General features: G+C 39.1%; 1 protein-coding gene across 1 annotated transcript in view; it reads right to left on the reverse strand.

Annotated features, from left to right (window-relative positions):
- The window catches only part of si (sucrase-isomaltase (alpha-glucosidase)), a 73,070-nt gene that overhangs the window by 26,671 nt on the left and 23,258 nt on the right, over positions 1-23,141 (reverse strand). Inside the window, exons 17-30 of the mRNA XM_042415198.1 lie at positions 22,753-22,869; positions 20,301-20,455; positions 19,513-19,597; positions 15,890-15,943; positions 12,234-12,358; positions 10,935-11,023; positions 10,194-10,243; positions 9,536-9,718; positions 7,788-7,937; positions 7,460-7,666; positions 7,120-7,274; positions 6,129-6,297; positions 1,029-1,125; positions 121-233 (exon numbers count right to left, since the gene is read on the reverse strand). Coding sequence (XP_042271132.1) covers positions 121-233; positions 1,029-1,125; positions 6,129-6,297; positions 7,120-7,274; positions 7,460-7,666; positions 7,788-7,937; positions 9,536-9,718; positions 10,194-10,243; positions 10,935-11,023; positions 12,234-12,358; positions 15,890-15,943; positions 19,513-19,597; positions 20,301-20,455; positions 22,753-22,869 — 1,749 coding nt within the window. The remainder of the gene's footprint in view (positions 1-120; positions 234-1,028; positions 1,126-6,128; positions 6,298-7,119; positions 7,275-7,459; positions 7,667-7,787; positions 7,938-9,535; positions 9,719-10,193; positions 10,244-10,934; positions 11,024-12,233; positions 12,359-15,889; positions 15,944-19,512; positions 19,598-20,300; positions 20,456-22,752; positions 22,870-23,141) is intronic.

A 23,141-nucleotide genomic window follows, 5' to 3' on the forward strand; every position in this document is an offset into this window, starting at 1 on the left:
CAGTCCATCAACAGCGGCCCAGGGCCAGACACAAAACACACACACACATACAAACACACTCACACACAGGCAAACACATGCACACACACACAAACAAACCAGAAGACCAAGGAGACTTACTGCAGTGTACTCCTGCACCACCATCTCAGGTGTAGGTCCCAGGACCATGTAGAAATCCAGGATGCCTCCCACAGTTCGGTAGGTTAAAGCTGGAGTAGGCTGGAAAGTCACATCTGGACACAAAGCAAATAAGTGTATGAAGTGGTGAGTCTGTGTGCACTAACTATGTCACATCTACACATCTGGGTATGTAAAGAGTAAATAAGCAGTGTAGAAAGGCAGGAATGGGAGGACAACAAACTGAACAATTTTCTTCTACAACTTATGTAGAATGAAATGGATGTATGTACTTAATTATTCACTTTTTTGGTCATTATAAAAATGCATTTTCTGAAAAGATCAAATTTGAAACTGGTTGGAATATATAAAAGTGTAGGTATTTGTGTTTAAAAATCAAAATGTATGGATATAACACACACACATATATGTATATATGTATATGTATATATATATATGTGTGTATGTATGTATGTATGTATGTGTGTGTATGTGTATATATATATATATATATATATATATATATATATATATATATATATATATATATATATATATATATATATATATATATATATATGTATAGTGTAGTGCATGCTCATTTGTCTGTGTCTGTCAGAGTTGTTTTGCTGTTCAGTATGCAGAGATGAAAAAGTGGACATGAGTAGTGCTCATGGGGTGTGTTGGCCTTATATAAGACTCCCTGTCAAAGGCCATGTGCTCAAAACATGGAAAATGGCCTCACTCATTAATACATAAATACCAACTGCATATGTAATTGAGTGTTTTGTGTGTGTGTGTGTGTGTGTGCAATATGTCTGTGTGAGGGTGGTTGTATTTCCATATGTGCATGTACAGACAATGCATGTGTATGCCTTTGTGCGTGTGTGTTTCTCTTTCTTTTTCCTCACCCATGGCATTGCTGTTTAGCAGCAGCACACCATGAGCATCGGCGGTGGTCTCAAGGCCCATATAAAATGGATGCACTCCATAGCAGTTCTTCTTGTACTGTAGCAGAGAGACAGAGAGTGAGAATCAAAGGGAAGTTTGAGATGGATAAACCTTATTGAAAGAATTGGATCTCTAAATTCCCCGTTCACTGTTTAGGTTTTGAAACTCAGCAGTGAAATGGGCTGAGTTTGAAGACATCAGCAGAGAGCTGGGATGTTATTTTGAGATTTAAAATGCTGTTGGGTGCTATAACAAAATTAGGAGGCTCTTATTTAGCATACAGAATATTAAAATTAATGACAAAACCGTAGCTTAGTGGTTACCCTTCTCAGCTTGGCAATTTATTAACAGAAGAGAGCTTTATGTGCTCTTTCAAAAATAGTTTATAATGCCTACTTAACCAATTATCTTGTGCACATTTTTTTTGTTCGTAGATGTAGGATTGCATTTGCTTGCACTGATTTTCTGCATGAACATATTGTAGTGTTTGGACTTTTTGAGTGCTTCTCCTGTTAGAACTGAGAGGGCCCTACTGTTGTCCTGAATGATGAGACGAGGATATGGAACTAGACAGACTTGGCGAAGAGGAATACATTGAAAGGTGCCAGGGGACGGGGGATCTGCCACTTTTAGATGTCACCGTTCTGCAATGAAAACTCATGGGCATGTCACACTCTATCAGCCTCCTGCACTTATGATATATAAGAAGTTGTTAAACTGTACCTGTAATGTGATGGCTCTGAGGACTGGTTCTGCCTCTCTGTCAAATTGGTTTGTATGTGTGTGCTGTTTTGTTGTGTAGGTTCATGTGTCATTGTGGCCCTATTACATGGTATGATGGCCTGACTCAAGAGAGTGACAGCCAGTGACCATGTTCTTGTGGTCTCTCTCTGTTGGTCTTTCTTGACTTCTTGCTCAAACACACATGTATGGATACAGACACATTCATTCTGGGTACATTTACTGTAAGAACCCAGCTACTGTATGGACATTTATCAGAATTAAAACGGGTTTTGAACAGGTTTTGTGCCTAAAAAAACATTATATTAATATTCTCCTTTATATTTTATGGTGCACAACTCACTTATTGAGTGAAGATATCCCTTCCATAGCACATAATAAAGTCTGTTTTTCCCTCAATTATCAAGTATTCAACCTGAAACCATAACTTTTTTTCATGTTGCTACAGTTGTGTATCCTTGTGGCATGTCTGTGCAAATTTTGAACAAAAAACAACAAAAAAGATCCGTGAAAGTAGAATCAGATAGTATCCAGTGCATTTGTTCCATATGCATACTGTTCTGTTGGTGTTTGTTCTTTTTATATTTAGTTGTGCACAAATATTTTTACACTGTAAGTCCACACCTCTCAGAAATGGACCACATGGTATTACCTTGCTAGTGGTAAATTGTGAAATGATCTAAAGAGGTAAAAAATGGTCTATCTACCCAGGTAAACATTTTGGGCTGCGCCATCAAGTTGATGTATAGTTCTTTATGTCACCAAACAAGGAAAAAAAAGTCATAGCTTGTACATGTCTACAAAGCACATAAATAATGTGACTAAAAGTTGAATGCTATATGTCTTAATTTGACTATTATTTCTCCTACTATGACCTAAATTAGGTTAAGCAAATCAAAAATAGTGATTACATGGCTTTACTGGTTTTATATTGGTCCATGTCATCCTGTCTCATTTTTTTCTCATTTTCCTTTTTTTTTTTTTGTCCTTACTCTAATTCCCTTGCTCTCCGAGGGGCACCATAACATTTGTCTGAACCCTGTGGAGCAGTCTTGACAGCTCAGCAATTAGGCTGGATAATGCTGATGCAGGTGGAAACCTCATCCTGTCTGGCCTTGACACCGTTAGGGAAAACATGATGACACTCTATAACCGGCGTTCATATCAACAGCATCACATCAAAGTGACACGAATGTGAGAGAGACAAGTTTACATACTGTGCAGGAAGGTTGTTTACAAGTCACCTCTGTGAAGGTGTGATGTTAAAGACATTTACTGCAGGGTGCTCTATTACAAATGTCACAAGTTTTGATAGAACACACCAATGCATAGAAAAGGCTGCTGTAAATAGTAATTTAGTTCAATGTCAAATTTTGTCTATGAAATTATTACCCGTCAAACATTCCTTCAAGTATAGCTAATATACACATCAATATATACCAGTGGAGGCTGGTCCATAGAGGCAGAGGAGGTTGATCCTCCTCTATTTTTCGAGAGGCAAAAGGGAGATCAAAATATAAAAAAGAATATTTGGTTGCAGCCTGAAGGACTCTTTATACATCCATGGAAGGACTGTTAAGGACTGTTGTTAAGCTAATGGGAGAAATTATCTGGACTGGTCAGCGCAGCAGCAGCAGGACACTGCCGGGGAGGCTGGAGAGAGAAGCAACCAGAGAAACAACCAGGAGAGTTAGCTTGTTTGTCATTGTTGCTAATGATATCAGACTGGTTAACCAGCAGCCACAAAGTTCTGTTAACTAACATACAAGATGTCCAACAGCTACAAATGGACGTTATGACATGAATACTTCCATCTCCATGAAAGAAAGAAGAAGACGTCAGATAACGTGAGTCAGATACAGCTTCTCTCTCTCTGTCTCTTTGGTCGCTAATTTCATATCTGATGGTTAAATGTCTCTGTGTGGCTGTTGTGTGAATTTATCTCCTTAACAAGAATGCAGCAAGGATCATATAATGTATTGTGGGTAACGTTAGTTTGATTGTTGAAGTTACAGTGAGCTGTCTGGACTCACTCATCCATTGTTTTTACTTGAGTGGTTGTGGTTGTGATTAGTGAATGAGTGCAGGAGGTCTGGCTGCTTGCTTCTGACAGTTTCTTTAGTTCGTTTTTAAGGCGAGCCGTATACTGAGCAATAAGCTTAAAGTAACTAGAATAACAAGTGTTAACTAGTAGTGTAACAGACTGTAGTTGATCTGTGATCCATACGGATCGCCCCTCACGGTTCGGCAGGCATATGAACTGCGGATTAATTGCAAAATTTAATGTCTCATTTGAGACAAAGTAAACAAACTGCTGTAAGTACAAGTCATAGGCAGACAGCATGTCGCTAACAGGGATTTTGAAGAGCAACGATCAAACCAGCATCTAATTTGGTTCCGAAGTGACATTTGAGTTATGTTTACCTGCTGTTTAATGTGCTGCAGCTGAGCAGCTTATTAGCATCTAGCTGCTAACTGACGTTAGCGATGAATGTTTGTTATCATCAAGTTTTGATGATGTGGACAGAGGCTGTTTCATTCACTGTTTAAAAGAAGAAGGTTTCATGCCTCATATTGCAATAACTGAGCATTGAATATTTTATATATTTTATTATATTTTATTTAAACATTGGACATCTTAAATGTTGTTTTCATTTAAGACTATGGGCAAAAGTTCCTTGCTGTTTCTGGCTGTTAGTGTGTTACAGAATAAATGGAAAACAAAGTTTTATTTGTCACCCCCCTTTTTTTTCGCTGATCCTAATAATGATCTGATCCGAATGAATGTTTTTAGTGTTCAATCTTTCTCGTATTCAGCACTGATCTGAACCTGTATCACATCATAAGCTTTGTGCTACTTTATATATTTCTGTATACCAAGAAAATATATAGGAAACACGTGTAAATCATGTGATATGTTGTCTGTTTTTGATGAGAACATACATTTGTTGTCACAATAGAATAGTACTATAAATTTGAATTTCACTTTGTTGATAAAATGACACATTTGATCCACTCCATGGCTAAAATGAGCACTTTTTTGTTTAGAGACAATATGTATATGCTAAATGTCTTTAAAGAAGCAGCCTTTTCCCCACTCAAGCAAATTGTTTTATTGGCATATAAAATTGCCCCCCACCCCTCCGATTTCATCAGGTGGGACAATGACATAGTTTGATGCGGTTTCAACATCAAGTAACATCAAGTCTCGTATTTCCACGTATAGTAACTTAATTTGAAGTAAACACGTACAGTATTTTATTTTGAAGTAGACTCCGCCGAAGACTTGAACGTAGTCAGACTAAACTTTATTCGACACTCAACTTAAGTTACTACAAGCCAACCAAAAGCCTGAATCTGCAACTTAAACCCTTGAAGAAGAAGAAGAAGAAGAATAAAAAGAAGAACGCTTGAAACTGCTCTCTGACAGCAAGACTGCAACCCAGAAGTGAAGCCAGCCTGAAGACTCTGCCAGAGCAGCCTGAAACAGCTTGATTCTTTAACGGCATTCAACACCTCTGCATCTACTGAGATGCGCCACAGCCCACAGCTGACACAGGCTCTTCCACTGCAACACCGCTGGTGATGCTGCGTCAAACAACGCTGGACCTGCCAAGATGACACCTCTATCACGACGAGACACCCCAACAGTAAGACATTACATGGCTTTGTGATCAAGGGTTGATGTCGAATAACGTTAAAATTAAAGAATTTATTTAGAGAAGCTGAATTAGCTTTTCCCTTAGCATTCCCCGGTACAACATGTTAAGCCTTGAGTCACACACTTCCCACTCTTGCTGAATGATTTTCTTTATTAATTTTTATCTTTCTTAGGCCTTATTTAAATTATTTATTTTACTTTCTTTTTATTTAATTTTTTCTGTATATTGTCTGTATATATTATATTATCTATGCTTTATCATGTATCCTCAAGATGTTTAGCTATTAATTAATGTCTTCATTTATCCTAAAAGTGTTTGGTTGTTTCTTTGAGCTGCAGTAAACAGAAGTCACTGTTTGGGACAAGAACTTATGATTGTGAGACTGATTAATTGATTAAATTGAACAAGGGTTAGTGCTCCCTCCTGGCACTAACAAATCCTAACCAAAAAGGAGGTGGTGCCCTAATGACGAGGTAATTCATTAATATTATAATATATATTATAGAATAATATATAATATAATATTATAATATATAATAAGTATTAATACTCCTACAGAGGTGAGAAATACAGTAACACCTACATCTGAGGTTGTACTCATCTGTATGTGTGTAGATTTATGTAAAGTAAAAGTATACGCTTAAGTGTGATACTTACACCAGGAGGCTGGTCTTTGGAGAACATACCCCAGGTGTGATAGTTAAGGTTGTGTTTAAAGGTGGGGTGCTCTGTCTCTCCAAAGCCGTAGACAAACTCTGATGACAGCCGTGTCGACACCTGGATGAACATGTCTGAGAAGGTAAAACCTGGCACAGAGGAGTCCCAACTGAGAAAAGTGACAGAGGATTAAATCAATGAGAGAGGGAGAGTAAGAGAGAGAGGGAATTATTGTCAAAGGGAGTTATTCACAAAATGTTTGACACAAATAAGCATAATAACCCTGCAGGAACTGCAGGCATCCCTTCAACATACTTCATAAATTTTAATTAGCAAAATTTCAACTGACACTTCTAAAAAAAAACACGCAAGGCTTAACTACAAAATAATGTCATCCTCGCTTAAAGATATGCTTTGAATAGACTTTCTGATGCTCTACTGCTTCGTGTGACATCATCATGACTGCTGAACAAGAGGAAACTACTTTAGGCACTGATACACGGGGCAACTTTCCTGAGAATTTCTGATTGGATAACACCGCCAAAGGAGTCGACTCAGCATTCTTACTTTAATCTCAAAGGCGGAAAAACAGCTCTTGCCTGCAAATAGTTGAGTAGAATTTTTATCCCATGTCTCACCTTATTGCTTGTTAATAGACGCACCTGTGTTGCCCAAAATGGGGCCAACTTAATGAGAAGGCATTGCATCGTGTTTGTGAAAACAAAATGTATGCCAAAATACATATTCATTTACCTTATTGGTTAGGACAGTATAGAATTTATTTAACCTTTATTTTTAACCAGTAAAGTCTTATCAAGGTTAAAAGTCAATATAGTTAGCACTAACAAGGAGTTACAGACTAACAACTTTAATTAGATAACACAATATATGTCACCATATCAGAATTGCTACTGAATTATGTTAAATCATTCTTCTAAAACACAGAACAATGTCAGCCCGCTTGATCCACTTGTATGACTGAAACACTCACATCTTGGTTCCTGTGCTTTTCCTTACAACCTGGATGCCGAATGGGTTGTGGGTAACATGGACCTTGTAAAGCCTGTTGTTCTCGTTAGTGTCAGGAGCATCTGGAACCGTCAGCGGCACCGGAACCTCATAACGATCTGTGGCCGGGTCCTTGATCTGGACAGGGAGGGAATGTTTGTTTGTTGGTGTATGTGTGTGTGTTAATGTATAGCAAGCAAGCCGGATGCGTGCATTGGAAGACATAAAAATTGTCAGCTTAAGGGCATGTAGGTAAAGACGTTTAGGAAATGAAACATGATACAGAAGAAAATGCCGCTCTACTAGCACAAACAAACACACACCTTGAACTGCAGCATATGACCGCTGTGGTAATGGATCTCAACACGGAGTGTGTCAATGTCCGGTGACTCTGGGCGACCACTGCTCCTATACTTTTTGTTCCGAGTGATATCAATTGTCATGCCTGAGTTGGTTTCCTTGGTTGCCGTAACCATATATCCATAGTCTTTTGGATAGAAGCACCATGGAACACGTTCGATGTTGCTTGGCTGAGTAGGGAAAGAAACAAAAGCACAGGGGAGAGAGATTTTTACCCCTGTTTGTTCAGCAATAGCTATAATATGAAAATAATGTGTATATGTGGATGTGAACATCTGTGTCACCCCTCACCTCCCAGATACAGCCTCTGGCCTTGCACTTAGCTTCATCTGCATGCTCCTCTGGATGACAGTCAAAGCGCTGGTACTCTTCCATGTCCAGCTCCCACTGCACCTGGTAGGTCTCCCCAAGGGTCAAGGACAAGCCACGCAGGAACATAACCTGTATATGTGTGTGTGTGTGTGTGGTGAAATTAATTGTAAGGGAGGAAAACGCAGGAGAGAGTAGTGATAATTAAACCCAAGGTTGTCAAAGTAGGAACAGTCTCCCTAAGTTGTCTCGGTGCAAACATTCTGCTTATGCGAGTTCTGCAAGTGAGCGCAGACATGCTTCCTTGAGACAGAATGTGTGCTTGACGTTGCGTGTGCTATCAATTAAGACACAGCTGTTAATTTCCCTCGCTGTCTCAACAGGCGACTGCCGGGAATTATGAGTCATTCTCACAACAAATCTCAGGGAGCCCCATCCACTTTAGTCACTACAGTCACCATCTAAAGCATCCTCAGATGGTAAGGAGACTTCTGGGATCTTCATCAGTCTTTATTTTCATGTGTCTTTTAAGTTTTGAATCATGGTTCAGCAATTCTGTTGTGTAAAATGCATTATGCAGGACACACTAGCAACACAAGAGGTCATATTGAGAAAGAGGCTGCAAATGTGGGAATGGGTAGAGGGGTAAATGATGAATCTAAAGAGAGAGGGAAGGAAAGAAGGGAGGGATGGAAAAGATGGCATAGCGACTGTAGGGCAGTCACTTTACACATGCTGCACTGTATAACAATATAGAAGGCAGTAAGGTTTTATATTAGGGAGGAAATGGTTTAAAAAATAATAAAATCAAGTCAGGAAATGAAATAAATTACTAGGAGCCAGTGTGAGTCATATATTGTAAAGTACTGTTCTATTTGACTCTAAATAAAAGTAATGATGTTTGGCAGCTGTGAGCTATGTTCAAGGCCCAGTTCAACCAGGCATACAGAGACTGATGGGCATGACAAGCTAGAGTTTAGGTTTAACAGAATGTTTACCCTTCACCCCCAGGATATGATTACCGGTGAGAGTCATTTGATAAATGCATGCTTGTGTGTGTGACCAGAGAGACCTTGAGGATCTACACAGGAAACACACAAGAACACGTGTCTGCACGCAAATATACACAAGCACACAAAGAAAATCTTTATAGTATTACTTAAGTGAACCTCTACACTTAATAGACTTTTGACTTTTGCTCATAACTGTGGGCACTTAATGTAGGATCATTGCTCTTAGTCATTCTTTTTCTTTCTCACAAACTCTCTCTCTCTCACACGCACACACACACACACACACAAAGCTTTTTATGATCCACACCCAATGTAAATTGTTATCATTTCTTACACTTTGGGGCTAACCTTGAAATGTACAGTAATGGTTTCATTCCTGGTCTTATTGAAACAAATGGCAGATGCCTACAAGGATAGCCACTGTGGAAATCATCCACCCTGCATCTGTCCTGCTTCAGCACAGCAGCAGGTTTTCCTGACAAAGCAAATATGACCTGTCTTACCCCTGCACATTACCCAAATACTGTGTGAACAAATTTTACATTGTAGTATTTTATCTGTAATTGTGTGTCTGTAACATTTTAATAATATGCCCATAAAGGCAATTTCCTCTGACATCCCCTGACGATTCATGGTTGCTGGGTATGCACAAACATTTGGTCATATGTGTGCATTTTTGGATAAAACTGTCTATGAACATGTTGTGTGTGTTTTTACCTTCTTGACTGCATCATACTGTATGTTGGTGCCCAGCACATTGGTGATAGAGTTTCCACGTGTAACATGTGTCACAGAGACGGATACGGGATGATGAGGCACCCCAAGAACAGTAATGTTCTCAAACTTAAGGTTGTCTGGATCCCTGTAGCCAGCATGAGTCACCTGCATCGTCAGTACTCCCTTTAAGGCAGAGGACACACAGTTATATTCTTTATTTAAATCCACTGAAGTTATAGCATGTTGCACAATGTATATTAAATATTATATTATAGATAGACAGACAGATAGATAGATAGAAAGATAGATAGATAGATAGATAGATAGACAGACAGACAGACAGACAGACAGATAGATAGATAGATAGATGTACAACACGCACTGCTTACACCACTTCCAGTTATTAGATATAATAGTAAAGCAACCATCTTATAAATTAAACATGCCCGGCAATCCTCAGTGCTGTGTGAAGCAGGAACATGGGGTATTTGATCAAACAAAGCTTCAGCAGCGTAACATTGATCAATCATGCTTGGTGTTCTGGACTGGAAAAGTCTAAAGTCTCTGGTGATTTTGAACTTTGAACTTGAGTTCAGATCAGAAAGAATATGTGGGCTGGATCTTAAAGATGGTGTAGATGTGTGCAAGGGAATCTTACATAGACAACGGTGAACTTGTAGTGGATGTAGTTGCCTGTTTTGACTGTCTCTGTAAAAAAAGAAGAAGAGCAGATGTTACTGTTTGTCACAGCGCTCCGGCACAGCTGATGTACAGTCACACAGCAGAGTGACTGACCTTCACTGACTGTGTTTGAATAGTCACACTAAGTGTGTTTCCATCCACCTGTTTTTAATGCTAATTTTTAGTTTGTGTATCAAAGAAATGCCTGCAATGGAAACAGACTTAGAAAATAAAACATGATGTACATGGAGCATGTGATCCACATCACTCAAGCTTCTGCTCAACTGAAGAGACTAAGTATGGCGGCAGACAAAAACATCAGATATGTGAGCAGTGATGAGGAAACTGTAACATTCCTTAAATTGACACACACATAAATGCCATATTTCCATCTTGTGTTCCACGTGGTTTTCCACTGTTTGAGATTTTACTTTCATTCTTTTAACTCTTAATCTCTGCATAACAGTAGTGGATGGAAATACTCATTAATTTGTATTTTCTTTTGCAGATTTTCTGGAAATTCAGTTAAAATTTACACTACATCTGGATGGAAACTTTGCAACCGACCCATAATACTTTGTACTTAACAAGATAAGAGTGTCAATTTGGTGAATGAATGCCTATAATGAGTGGTAATAACATGGTGCAGATGGTGGTGTTTTACACAAACACATTTGCACGCACACAAATAGGCACAAAGAAAGACAAACAAAAATACCTCGAGAATCTCCATCATCCCAGAATAGCTCCCCAGCTGCCTGGTTGTTGTCATCAAGGGCAATGATCAAACCCATGGGGTTAAGGCGACTACAGATATACACATAAACATACAAAAAAGTAAACATACCATACGCACATGTAATAACAGTTCAATGAATCAAACACCAACTAAATGCATCTGTGCAAACACGTGCACACATATCTAATAAAACAGGAGACAGTTTGATGCATTTATGATTATGTGTACTAATGAAGTATGTTTGTTGATCTCTGTCAACCCAGTCTCATATCAAAATATGCAACTATGTCTATGTTGGTCCACAATGCAAAACGTATTAGCTAACAATAACGGCTCTAAAATTGTGAGATGCCTACGTTTTTGTTTTTTTGTTTTTTTGTCTATTCTTTTCTATTGGCCTGCATCCATGTCACATGACTGTCAAGTTTCTGTCTGTGAAAACAAAAACAAAGAAAGACAACAAGAAAAAAAAAAGATGACAGTCCTTTTATTTGCAGTGGAAAATACAATACGATAGTTTTGGCATTAAAATTTATTTTGATAACATTTCTAGCGAGAAATGTGCATTTTATTTGCATTATCTTCATTCACTGAATGTATATGATGTTTAGTTTGTCAGTTATTACGAACATTTTTTCAGGCTTTCTGTCATTGCTATGGTGGTTGCTATGGACATTGCTATCGCTGAAACCACATAGTTGCATATTGTTTGAATCATTGTCTTTGTGTTGTGCACTTATCTGAGCTATTATGTTATTTGTGTGATTTTATGTAACTGTTTGATGATGTTCAAAACATAGATTTTAGAACGCCCCAGGGATTGATTTAGTTTGAAATTCAAGATTTGAAGCTTTGTGATTGGCTGACCAGAGGAACCGCTGCCCAGAAGTATTTTCCTTACTGTCATGGTGTTAAGGTTTTCTTTTAATGATATCTTTAACATTTCTAACATTTCTCAACACAGAAACATGAAAATGTCCTTGATAACTCAACGATATGATAGGTAGATAAATAGCTGGACCTTAAAATATTGCATTTTCCACTGAGAATAGAAGGAATGGCAGCCTTTTTTTTGGTGTCAAAGCCAATACACATTTTGATGTGAGACTGGGTTGTCTCTTTATGTACTGAATATGCTCCTGTGAATTTGTGCATGATAACACACATCACATGTAAATACTGTATGTGATTGCTGGTTTAGAGCTTATTCGAGTTGATAACTGTATGTATGTCTGTGTGTGTGTTTGTGTGCGTGTGTGTGTGTGTGTGTGTGTCTACCTGTATGTAGTGGTGACTTCAGGTCTCTGTGTGGGGAGGATCGCACCACCTCTTATGTGTAAACCAAGCTTGTCAGCTGGTAGATGCATTTCAACATACTGTCTGCGGTGTGCCACTCGTTCCATCTGATTGGTAGGACAACAGAATCCATTAACTCACCTAAATTCATGTGATGCTCTGTGGGCAAGACAATCTCCATGCCACCCCTTTCAATATTGGGACAGTGAGTATAATTTTGCACAAGCCTGGGCTGGAAAATACTGTTTTTTGGCTGGGGTGAAATTGTGTCTCTACAATGCAGCTTGACTTTTACTGAGGCCCCTTTAACACTGAAGCAGACACAGAGGTAAAATCTATTTGCCATTGGTGTAAACGGATCTATAACCATACAAAGGCATTTATTGGGTCCAAAGGTGCTTTGTAATCAAACACTGAACACAGGATACTACAGTCAGTATACAGAAGCATAGTAAACCCTCAGATAGTAATGATGACTTTTGCACGTCAGAGCAATAAATTCCACTCTTCAAAATAGCAGATACTTGAACCTGATTGCATAAGTTGTTGCATAAAGTTTTGTTACATAAGCTTATAGAATAATTCAAAGACTAATCAAAAAATACTTTGAAGGGTCCGCCTGTTTTTTTTTGTTTTTTTTCCACTTACCAACAGTAGTATCTAGTCATGCAGATAGCCTCTGTTTTATTTGTCCGAATTAGTTTTACTGTATCTTTACTCTGGACACCCCACAGACCTCAATTTTATCTACTTTCTACCAGAAACAATCCCAGTGATGTCTGTTCACAATCAATTTTGTTGATTCTCCTTGGTGATCTTGTTTGCGGTTGTAATATTTTTCTAGTGTCATTTGTAAACCTTTGAGCTCCACAAATAAAATTACGTTCACCACCATTGTATTGTGGCTGCCACAAAAATCTTAGAGATGGATATCTGAAAACTTAAGTCAATAAAGCCAAAAACATCTGTATTGCTAGATACCTCTGGAGGTAAGAAAAATAATGTTTTATTTTTTATTATTTGTATTTTGGGTGAACTGACGCTCAAAATAGTTACCCGTTAAAGTGGAAACTGCTGCATGACTGCAAGTTGCATCATCTAACAAACTTATGCCTCATTCTGGGCAATGTTTTTGATTGCTGTTTAAATTCTGAAAAGTAATATCCCTTCATAAACAACTTGAGCCACTTAAGAATGACATGAAATGTGTTATTTTTTTGCATTATACTGATACAATGTGAGTTGTGCGCTGTCTGGTAAGTAGCATTTACTTAAGAAAAGCAGATATTTCTCCATCTCTTTCTCTTTCTCTCTCCCTCTCCTTGTCACTTTTTCTCCTTTCTCTCCCCACCACACATTTCTCCTAAGGCCTAGATAGAGCACAGTTAATTTCTGATCTCCTGAGGACTGAATCCTCATACCAGCCTAAAACAATTTAAAAGTCTCTTCTCTCCATCTCCTCTCATTTTCCTTCTACCTACTTCCTATTCTACATCCTGTTATTCTCTCTTGTGGTGCTCTAATTCTTTTTTTATCCCATTTTCCTCCGTTCCCACTGAGGTTGTGTGTGTGAGAGACAGAGATTGCACGCGCCTGTCTGTGTGTGTGTGTGTGTGTGTGTACCATTTTATGCAGTACAGTAGAGTATGGGCATGTGTGTGGGCTGGAGTTAGTGGAGCGTCTATAAGCAATTTCAGATCTTATCACCCCCTCATTGTCTGCCTTAAGGAGGTCTTCTCTTTCCTTGTCTTCTCTTCCCCTCATTCCTGCTGGCCAGTCCTCCCATTTTCCAACTCCTCTACATACTTTTGTTCCCCTTTATCTCCTTCTTGTCTTTTCTCTTTTTCTTGCTTTCCTTCTCTCTCCATGTCATATCCTTTTCATGCATCTTTTCCCCTCCCTCCATTTCACCCAAATCTCATTCCGTCTGTTTTCTCTCCTTCATCCCCTCTTCTCTGTTTTTCCATTATTTCTTTCCTCTGTAACTTGCTTTTCATGGTCATTTTCACTACATCAATACTCCCCCCCACCTTTCCATCCTCCTACCCAGATAATCACAGGGGACCAACCAGGACAAGAGGCCGGCAGCAAGACAACCAATCTAATCGTTCATCTGATCAGCGGGCGCTTTACATCGCCACTGTGACGCCCAAATAAGGTCCCAAAGGAACTCAACACCTCTTTTATCTCTCTGTCAGGGAGATAGTCTCTCTCCTCTCTTCCCTGTCCCTTCTTTCACTCTATCTTTGTCCTCACACGAGCTCTGTCTTATCTCTCTCGTCTCTCAGCCTCAAACAAAGAACTCGAGGCAAAGACTTTCATGTGATACATGTTCTTTTTGTACGTGTTAATGCCATTAATGTGACATGATACTGATAAGCCCCTTGGCAGTCTTTTTAGTTGAGCGCTATACATTTATGCTTCCAATTAATTAGGTACACCTTTATTGTCAAATACTTTCATACACAATGTAACGGATGTAGACTGTGGGCTAAGCCTGCCATTGGTTGGCTATTTTAGGCAGAATTCTCCTCCCTTTCCGCTATCTGCATGTAACCAAAACAAGTTCCCCCCCGACACTATTTTGCAAGGGCACCGTCTCTGCATCCTGGGCTCAGTGCCGCCCAAGATGTTGGTGATTGGTGATTTTTTTCCCTTATCGCAGAGTGATAATGTGTGCAACTGGGGCAGCTGTGACTCAGGAGGTAGAGCAGGTCGTCCACTAATCAGAAGATTGGCGGTTTGATTCCCGGCTCCTTCCGTCCGCATGTCGATGTGTACTTGGACAAGATACTTAACCCCAAATTGCTCCTGATGGCTGTGCCATCAGTGTGTGAATGATTAGATTTCCTCTGATGGGCAGGTTGGGACCTTGCATGGTAGCCCCTCTATCCATTCAGCGTATGAATGTTTGTGAATGGGTGAATGTGATTCGTAGCACTTTGAGTGGTCTGAAGACTAGAAAGGTGCTATACAAGTACAGTCCATTTGCCATTTAACCAGACCTTTCTCCAACGCTGGCACAGTGCTAAAACAAGTGTGGAGACTTGTCTGGTTTTGTGGGACTAAGTCTAGCCTATTCATGATCCCATTCTCCTGTTTATCATATTTATGAGGCTTATGATGTTTAGTTTCTCTTAGGGCCATAGAAATGTTGATTCAACTCTATGGGGATTTTTGAAGCTACGTGGTTTTGTAATGGATTGCATTATACCAAATGGTTATATTCTTAATATTAATATTCTCTCTCCCTTATGTATTTAAAACCTATTATATGATGTCTGATTAAAGTACAAGTCCAACTTTCTTATACTGCCTATTAGACAGAATTGCAGTGCCATCATAACATAGAAAAGAATCCTATGCTATGTGCACTTCACTTGGAGAACCTTCATTATATTACAGGTAAAGTTCTCCTTTTTATCTCTAAAAGAAAATATTTCCGCAACAATTTCAACAGGAAAAGGTGACATTTCTGCTGTAAGCATATGAATGAATGTATAAAGATAATTTCACCAGATGCAATTGTCATAATTACAAAAATCAGACTATTGATAATTTCTCTTGTGACACGTGTGAAATGGCAATGGATGTGCTTTTGAGGAAACTATTTTAAAGTGAGCAGGAAATTGTCTTACCGTCTCATAGTCATACCACACGGCATCCGGGATGTATGCCCGCACCTTCACACCCTGCAGAAAACAAAAATATTTCTTCATACATGTGCATATATGAACAATAATCTAAATGCTTTTTGTTTTTTTACCACTAAGTACACCATTATATGCCTCTGATTTGTGGAGCAGACATCAAAAAGGTGTCAGCTTTTCATTTTGGGTGGAAGCATGCCTGTGTTTGATTTGTGTTTGCAGCCAGTAACACCTGTTTTAGCTCACTGCACCAATCCTGACACTTTAATCTTACAAGGCTAAGCATGAGGAGAGAAGCAGCTATAAGCCACATATAAATCCCTGTAATTTAATAACACATTAATAAGAAGATACAATGCTTACATCGAGCAAAGTTGTTTCAAAACTGACTATCTGGTATAACATTTCCACAAAGCCCTTGTGACATTTCAGTCTACAGTGCTATGATGCAACATATGATGGAAAAGGCCGCATCAAGTGACGACTGACAGGTGACAACCTTTGATGGCTTAAGGTGGTGGACAGACAGGAGCAATCAATAGCAGAGCACCATGCCTTTGATAGCGTTGTCATTTCCTTGCTCTTTCTGACAAGGCAGATCAGAGGGAGAGAGAGATAAACACAGAAGAACACACCGAAAGAAAAAGCGAACTACAGGTCCTTCTCGAAAAAGACAAAATTGTGAAATACACTATGTCAGCTGTGTAGGCCAGGGCTGTCCCCTAAAGGCACCAACATCTCGCTTCCTATCTCACTTTCTCGCTCTTCTCAGCAGCATGTCCTATTTTGTGGCCCTCTGAGGCCTGTCATTAGGAACGAGAGAGGGGTGACAGGAAGCTAAGAAAAAAATAAACAAGTAAAAACATCGGGAACAAAGGATGATTAAACAGAGGCAAATAAGAGCTACAAGTGACAGAAAAACAACCCAAAGCTACATGTAAAGAATAAGAATATTAATAAAACATATAGCCTTAATGGTCTGCTAAACAAATTAAATGACTTAACGTCCTCTTTGGGAGCCACATTCACAGTTTGAGGCAGATTACCTGTCACAACCGCTGCACAGCCTGTGGGATGACAGCCTGGGGAAATGGATGCTGCCCCTATACCTCGTTTTCTGGTGTCTGATTTGCTCGCGGCGCCTATCACTCACCCTGCTGACTAATGGGAAGGGACTGCAGGACTTAGCATGGCTGCTAACTGTGATTGAGAGGGACAAGGCATGAGGCCCGTATCCTCATTTAGAGTACTGAAGCTCTGTTAGCCATAAGGTACAATTTGATCAGGTGGGCCAAAGATTCATACTGGCAGAATGATCAGATGGTAGCTGAGGTAGATGAGAGGGGCAGAGAGCGGCACAGAGAGTGAGTGAGTGAGGGAGAGAGAGGGTGAAAGAGATATGGGATGAAATGAAATGGGATCACAGGGGTGACTTGACAGCAGCTGATTAAGAGAATGCAGATGAGATAAGGGAGCCAACGTTTGATGAAAGGATGAGCTAAAAAGAAAAAGGAGTAATGGGCAAGAGGAGGGAATGTGGAAGCATGGATGAAGACCAGAGGGGATGACAGAGAGAGAGAGAGAGAGAGAGAGAGAGAGAGAGAGAGGGAGTCAGGAGATCTCCCCAGTTTATCACAAAGATCAAGGTTAAAGCATCTACTGATCTGAGTGATAGAGTTAGAGCATCATTAGAGAAAAGGAGAGGCAGGCAGACAGAGTGATAAATAGAGAGAGACAGAGAGAGATGAGAATAATGAAAAAGGAAAGTGAAGGTAGGATGTGAAGGGTTGTTAAAGATCAGTCTGTGACCCTACTCAAGTAGCTGACACTATCTCTGCATGCGGCCCTTCTCAGCCTGATCCATGTGTAACAGATAGCGGGCACTCTGTTCTCAGCGCCTGGCCTCACCCTGACTTAAATAACAGCACCGCTGCTCGCCAGCACCCTGCCACCACAAAAGATGAATATTCAGCCACATCAGATCTGTCATTTGGAAAGAATCCTTTTAAAGTGGCGCAGCAGAGGTCCAAAATGTTTCTAAAGCCTACACCACTGTGCTGAACTGCACTACTTTTCTACAGCAGTGAAAGCTTTCATGCCAAAACACAACAGTTTATTAAGTTGATGTTATTTGCAAACATCACAGCAAAAAAAAAAAAAAAAACAAATAAAAAAATGTAATATGTAAAAGTAATAAAAATCACAAGTTATAGATAGTGAGTCAGACACCAAGACACAGCTTTAAAAATTAGTTTCTTTTTATAAGCCCTTATATAGACAGATCCAGATCTCTGCTAATTTGTAGCTATTTGGTATTTTTATTATGAGACATGAGTATGCACAAGTGGGAGGGAGGTTCAGTATGGAGTCTTGTCAGTATTGATCAAGCAGCATGGTGCATCTTTGGTGTTTTGCTTTGGTTTGGTTTAACCCAAATGGATGGGCACATGAACAACTGTTACTTAAAAGCTTACAAAATTTGTTTGTGGATGATATGTTGACTAAATTGATTTTTGGTTTGAACTCCCTCAAGCAAAGAATAAATAACTTGCATTTTTCAATCTAACTGTATACATGTGACTGTAGTGTGAATGACACTACATATAGAGCTGACAGTATGTGCCATAATGCATGGAGTGAGAATTGTATGGCTGAATACATGTCAGGGACTTGCTTTTGGTTGCCCCCTGCAACCAAACAGTTACAGGGGCAGTAACTGATACCAGCCCTTAAGACACACAATGATAGTAGATTTTTTTTTTTATTATTCCGTTTCCAATGGCACTATGTTGTGCCTCTGGCCTTGGAAGGACCTGAAGTTGGTCCACTCCTGACTGCTATTTGATTCACAAACACCTGTAAAGTCACCTTATGGCCCTTCCCTTTCCCTATTCCTATTTCCCGAGCTTAAACCCTGAGGCACTGCAGCCATAAACCCTTCACTTTTTGTATTGGCTTGTATTATATTAGAAACTTTTCCACAACCACACTGATTGGAGTTACTTTATCCCCGGCCCCACTATGAATCCAATTCGCTTTCCACTATTCCGTAATTCACAAGAGGCCGTGCTAAATTGCTTATTAATCAGGCCACTTTGACATGACCGCAATCACTGCATATGCACACGTACACACGCACGTACAGACACGCACATATACACACACACAAACACAGGAAACACAGGTGCACGCACACAAACACGCACAAACACACGCATACACACTTCTATCTACACTTCTAATCTGCCAGTAATGAGGTCAGTGCTCTCATTAGAGCTGAGAGAAAAGAGGGAGGATATGAAAGAGAGAAGAACGAGGGATGAGAGGAGGGGAGGGCAACAAAGAAAATCCCATGTCATGTTTTCCCAGTGGAGGTCAGGGTGTGTGTGTGTATGACTGTGTGTGTGTGTGTGAGTAACTGATCATCCCATCTGCATCATCTGCAAGACACATTTCAATGTGTACTATGTGTACTGCATTTGCATTTCTATATGTCCTGCATATGAGTATCTGTGTCTAGATGCAAGTACATTCTGCATACAAGTTTGTGCATTTGTATTTGTCCATATATGTATGCGTGTGTATTCTGGGAAATTTTTGTGTTGACTCACTGGGTCCAGTACAGGTGTGATGAGCAGGTGTTTTCCCCAAAGGAACTGGCGGTCCACTTCCCAGGTGGAGCTGTCAGAGTAGAACCTTGGGAGTGACAGAAAACAGTAAAAAATCAAGCGCATACAGTATACTACTAATACTTTACTTACTATGACTACTAATACTTATCTATGTATTGTCTATGACAACCTTTGGGGCAATGGACATATGTTAGTCTGCTAACCACTATTTTACCACAGTTTCCTTCCAAACTCACCATTCATAATTTATAACATCAATTCAAAATGTTTTAAATATCACCAGAGTGGAAAGAAAAACATACTGTAAAAGCTCATAATTTTGACTAAAGCTTAAAACCTATAATTTAGATGCAAGAAAATCAACCTGCATAACAGCCTCTCTCTTTCTCTTCTCTGTTCATCTCTGCTGTGGCCACAACAGGCATAACACTCCCGATGTGAATGAGTTCTCTTGCAACATCTTATTTAAGACTTCATCAGACAGTAAATGTCTTAATGTTTCCAAACATTACACTGCAGTTACACTACAGTTCATTACTGGATACATTTTTTTTTTCATTTGTTTTTGCCCAAATGTCTATAAAAAGTGTTAGAGAAGGGGATTTAACGTAGCAGAGAATATGAGGTAAGGAAAACAATGTTTTTATTAGTTCAAAATAGTCTGACATCCATTTCTAACTTCAACTGAATGATTCCAATACTAAATTATTTTCTTAATTCCTCAAAGAGAACTTGGCAGTTTGTTTACAATATTTCAAATGACTTACTCATGCATGACAGGACGTACAACAGTCTCCCCTGTGGTGTGGGCTTTGTAGAAGAGGGTGTAGAGGTAAGGCAGAAGTGTGTAACGTATCATCAGGTAGTGTTTAGAGCTCTCCACAAGGGTTGAGCCAGCGCCAAACACAGCTGGATCCTGGGGCTGGAGACAGAAAGATTGATTAAATTGATGGCGATGATGAATGAGGAGGATTAAAGATTTGTATTTTTTACACAGGTGGGAAAAAAAGAGAATGAGATGACAGTATGAAAGAGAGAACTTGGTTGAGGGAAGGTTGAAATTGGAGGGAAAATTATCAAGACTTGAGAGGGAAAAAGGTGTTAAACATGTAGCGAAGAAGAGAGGAGAAGCCTCTTTTATGTCTTTTTTTAATATCAACAATTTATTCATGATGAATAAGTGGACATGAACTTATTTCTAATGATTAGAATTTAAATTAACTTTACATAGGACTAATCTTAAAGCAGAGTTTGCAAAGACAATGAGCAAAAGAGAACTTGAGAGAACAAAATAAAGGGAAACAGTGTGTGAGAAAGAAACAGAAGTATGATTTAATTTCTATGATAGCAGAGAGTGAGAGGGTGATTAGCTGCTAACAGGCTGTGCTTCTCTCATCTGGCTAATCATTTATGCCCTCGGCACCTCTGAGAGTGTGATGAGAACTCTTTGTGTGTATGTGTGTGTGTGTGTGTGTTTGGACTGGCCTGCATGGCCGTGTGATGAGAGCCATGGTATAGGGCAAAGCAAAGGTCACACATTAGCTGTCTCGTTTAGTGGAAATTGTACTTCAAATTCATCATCATCATCATGTCCCTGTCCTCCAGCAAATACAATCCCTCCTCCTCCAACTTCCAACACACTCACACACACACACACACACACACCATTTCTTACTCAACCACCTCCCACCCCCACCCCCACCCAACTGCCCCTTCCCTAATTCAACACTGTGCTATTTTTGCAGCAGTGATGAGCATGGAAATGTCACATGAAGAATGTTATGAGAGCATCAATTTTCACGCTATTCAGTGCTGGGGACTGACTTTTCTCCCTAGTTATTTGTTGTCATCTACAATAACAGCTCAGTATGTAATGTCAGTATAAACACTAGGCTCAGTGGGTGCTTCTTCTGTGTGTCTGTCCGTGGTATTATGACTCTGATCTGACATATGGCATTCAAAGCTTAAGTGTGCTTGTTAAAGGTAAACATATATATTACTCTTTCTTCATTATAATCTCACTTATTATTAGAATTGTTGAGAGTGAATTGTAGGATCAGGGCCATATTCACAGAACATCCTCAGGCTAGAAATAGCCTTTAGTTTAGTTAGTCGTAACTGGCTGAGTTAGGAAAAAATCCTAAAATTAGGGATGTCAGTCCTAACTTTAAGACTCCTAAGTTTGACAAGTTAAGTATCGTGTAGACAAGCTGTTAGTGACTATATATGTGACTATGAAATAGGTCTTATAAGTAGAATCACCTCAGCAAAACATGAAGATTAGCTGAGTCAACTGTAAAAAATATCACTATATCAATGTGCAGATAGTGTCTGATGTCAGAGATAGTCTACTTGACATGTCAATATTTTACGTTGTTTAATGTATACAGTTTGTGACCCAGTTTATAAAAACTATTGAAATCCATCCATCCATCCATTCATCTTTCCTTCTTTATTTCAATTTTATATAATTCAATTTAATTTTATCAAACTGTACTTTTTCACTTTTACTTTAATGTAATCAAATTTTAAGCAATTCTATTGTATTTCATTTAATTTCATTTAATTATTAATTTGAATTATTTTAATCTATTATATCCAAGTTTATAATCTTTCATTTCATATAATACGTTTCAACCAACTAATGAGCTATAATTAGCCAGCTAGCTACAGCTGATAAAATCTCCTAGCGACAGTTGTCATTTCAGCTGGGAAAATTTACAGTCACCAGACAGAAATGAAAAGCCTGCTTTTGTCTACTACTGTCTGAAAACAAGGACCCATTATTTTGAAAATTTTTACCAAATTTTAGTATAAATATGCCCTGTTATCATCATAAAATGCATATGTACTGTACAAGCACAGAAATACTGACAGGCATGCTGTAGCAACAGAAACTAATGTGGGGTAATGTTTCAATACCCACGGCAGCTATAATAATTTTCATCAGCCAACATTCCTAGTATTAAACCCAAAATCAGAGGTCCCACTGCTCCCGTTTTGTAACACAGTTGTGCTAGTGCAGGTAGGATGACAATATCCATGGCTACTGAAAGAAGTTTATATTTTTACACACTTGGAGTTTATGGCAGCCATGCAATGTTATGAAATGAAGGGTATACCCTGCAGCGCTTCAGACCAAACAATGGCTGTGTGATACATACATCTAAAACTGACAGTCTAATATAAGAATGGTAGAATAAAATGTCTTTACCGTACCTTGAAGCCCTGAGCATTGTGGTTCCGGCTGAAGGGATAGAAAGCTCCCACCTGCATCCAGCGACGACATAACTCTTCACTGGAGTCGTCAAAGAATCCACAGATGTCAGCTCCGATCTGAAACACATGAAGTGACGACAGCTTGACAATAGCCAGAACTTACAGAAAAATATATTTCTGCCATGTCTTAAATGTCAAATTCAGTGTACGGTATCATACAGCATACCATTTGACAAACTCTGAGAAAATATGATGTTGTGTATTCCAGTAGGAGATTCGGTAACAATTTATATGAAACCTGTGTCTATAATACATTATAAACATACTTATAATGTGTTATAACCTGCTTATAGGACTGTACAATTATAGTTATAAGCACTCATGAACAT

The sequence above is a fragment of the Thunnus maccoyii genome, chromosome 6 (assembly GCF_910596095.1).
Source record: "Thunnus maccoyii chromosome 6, fThuMac1.1, whole genome shotgun sequence".
NCBI classification, from domain to species: domain Eukaryota; kingdom Metazoa; phylum Chordata; class Actinopteri; order Scombriformes; family Scombridae; genus Thunnus; species Thunnus maccoyii.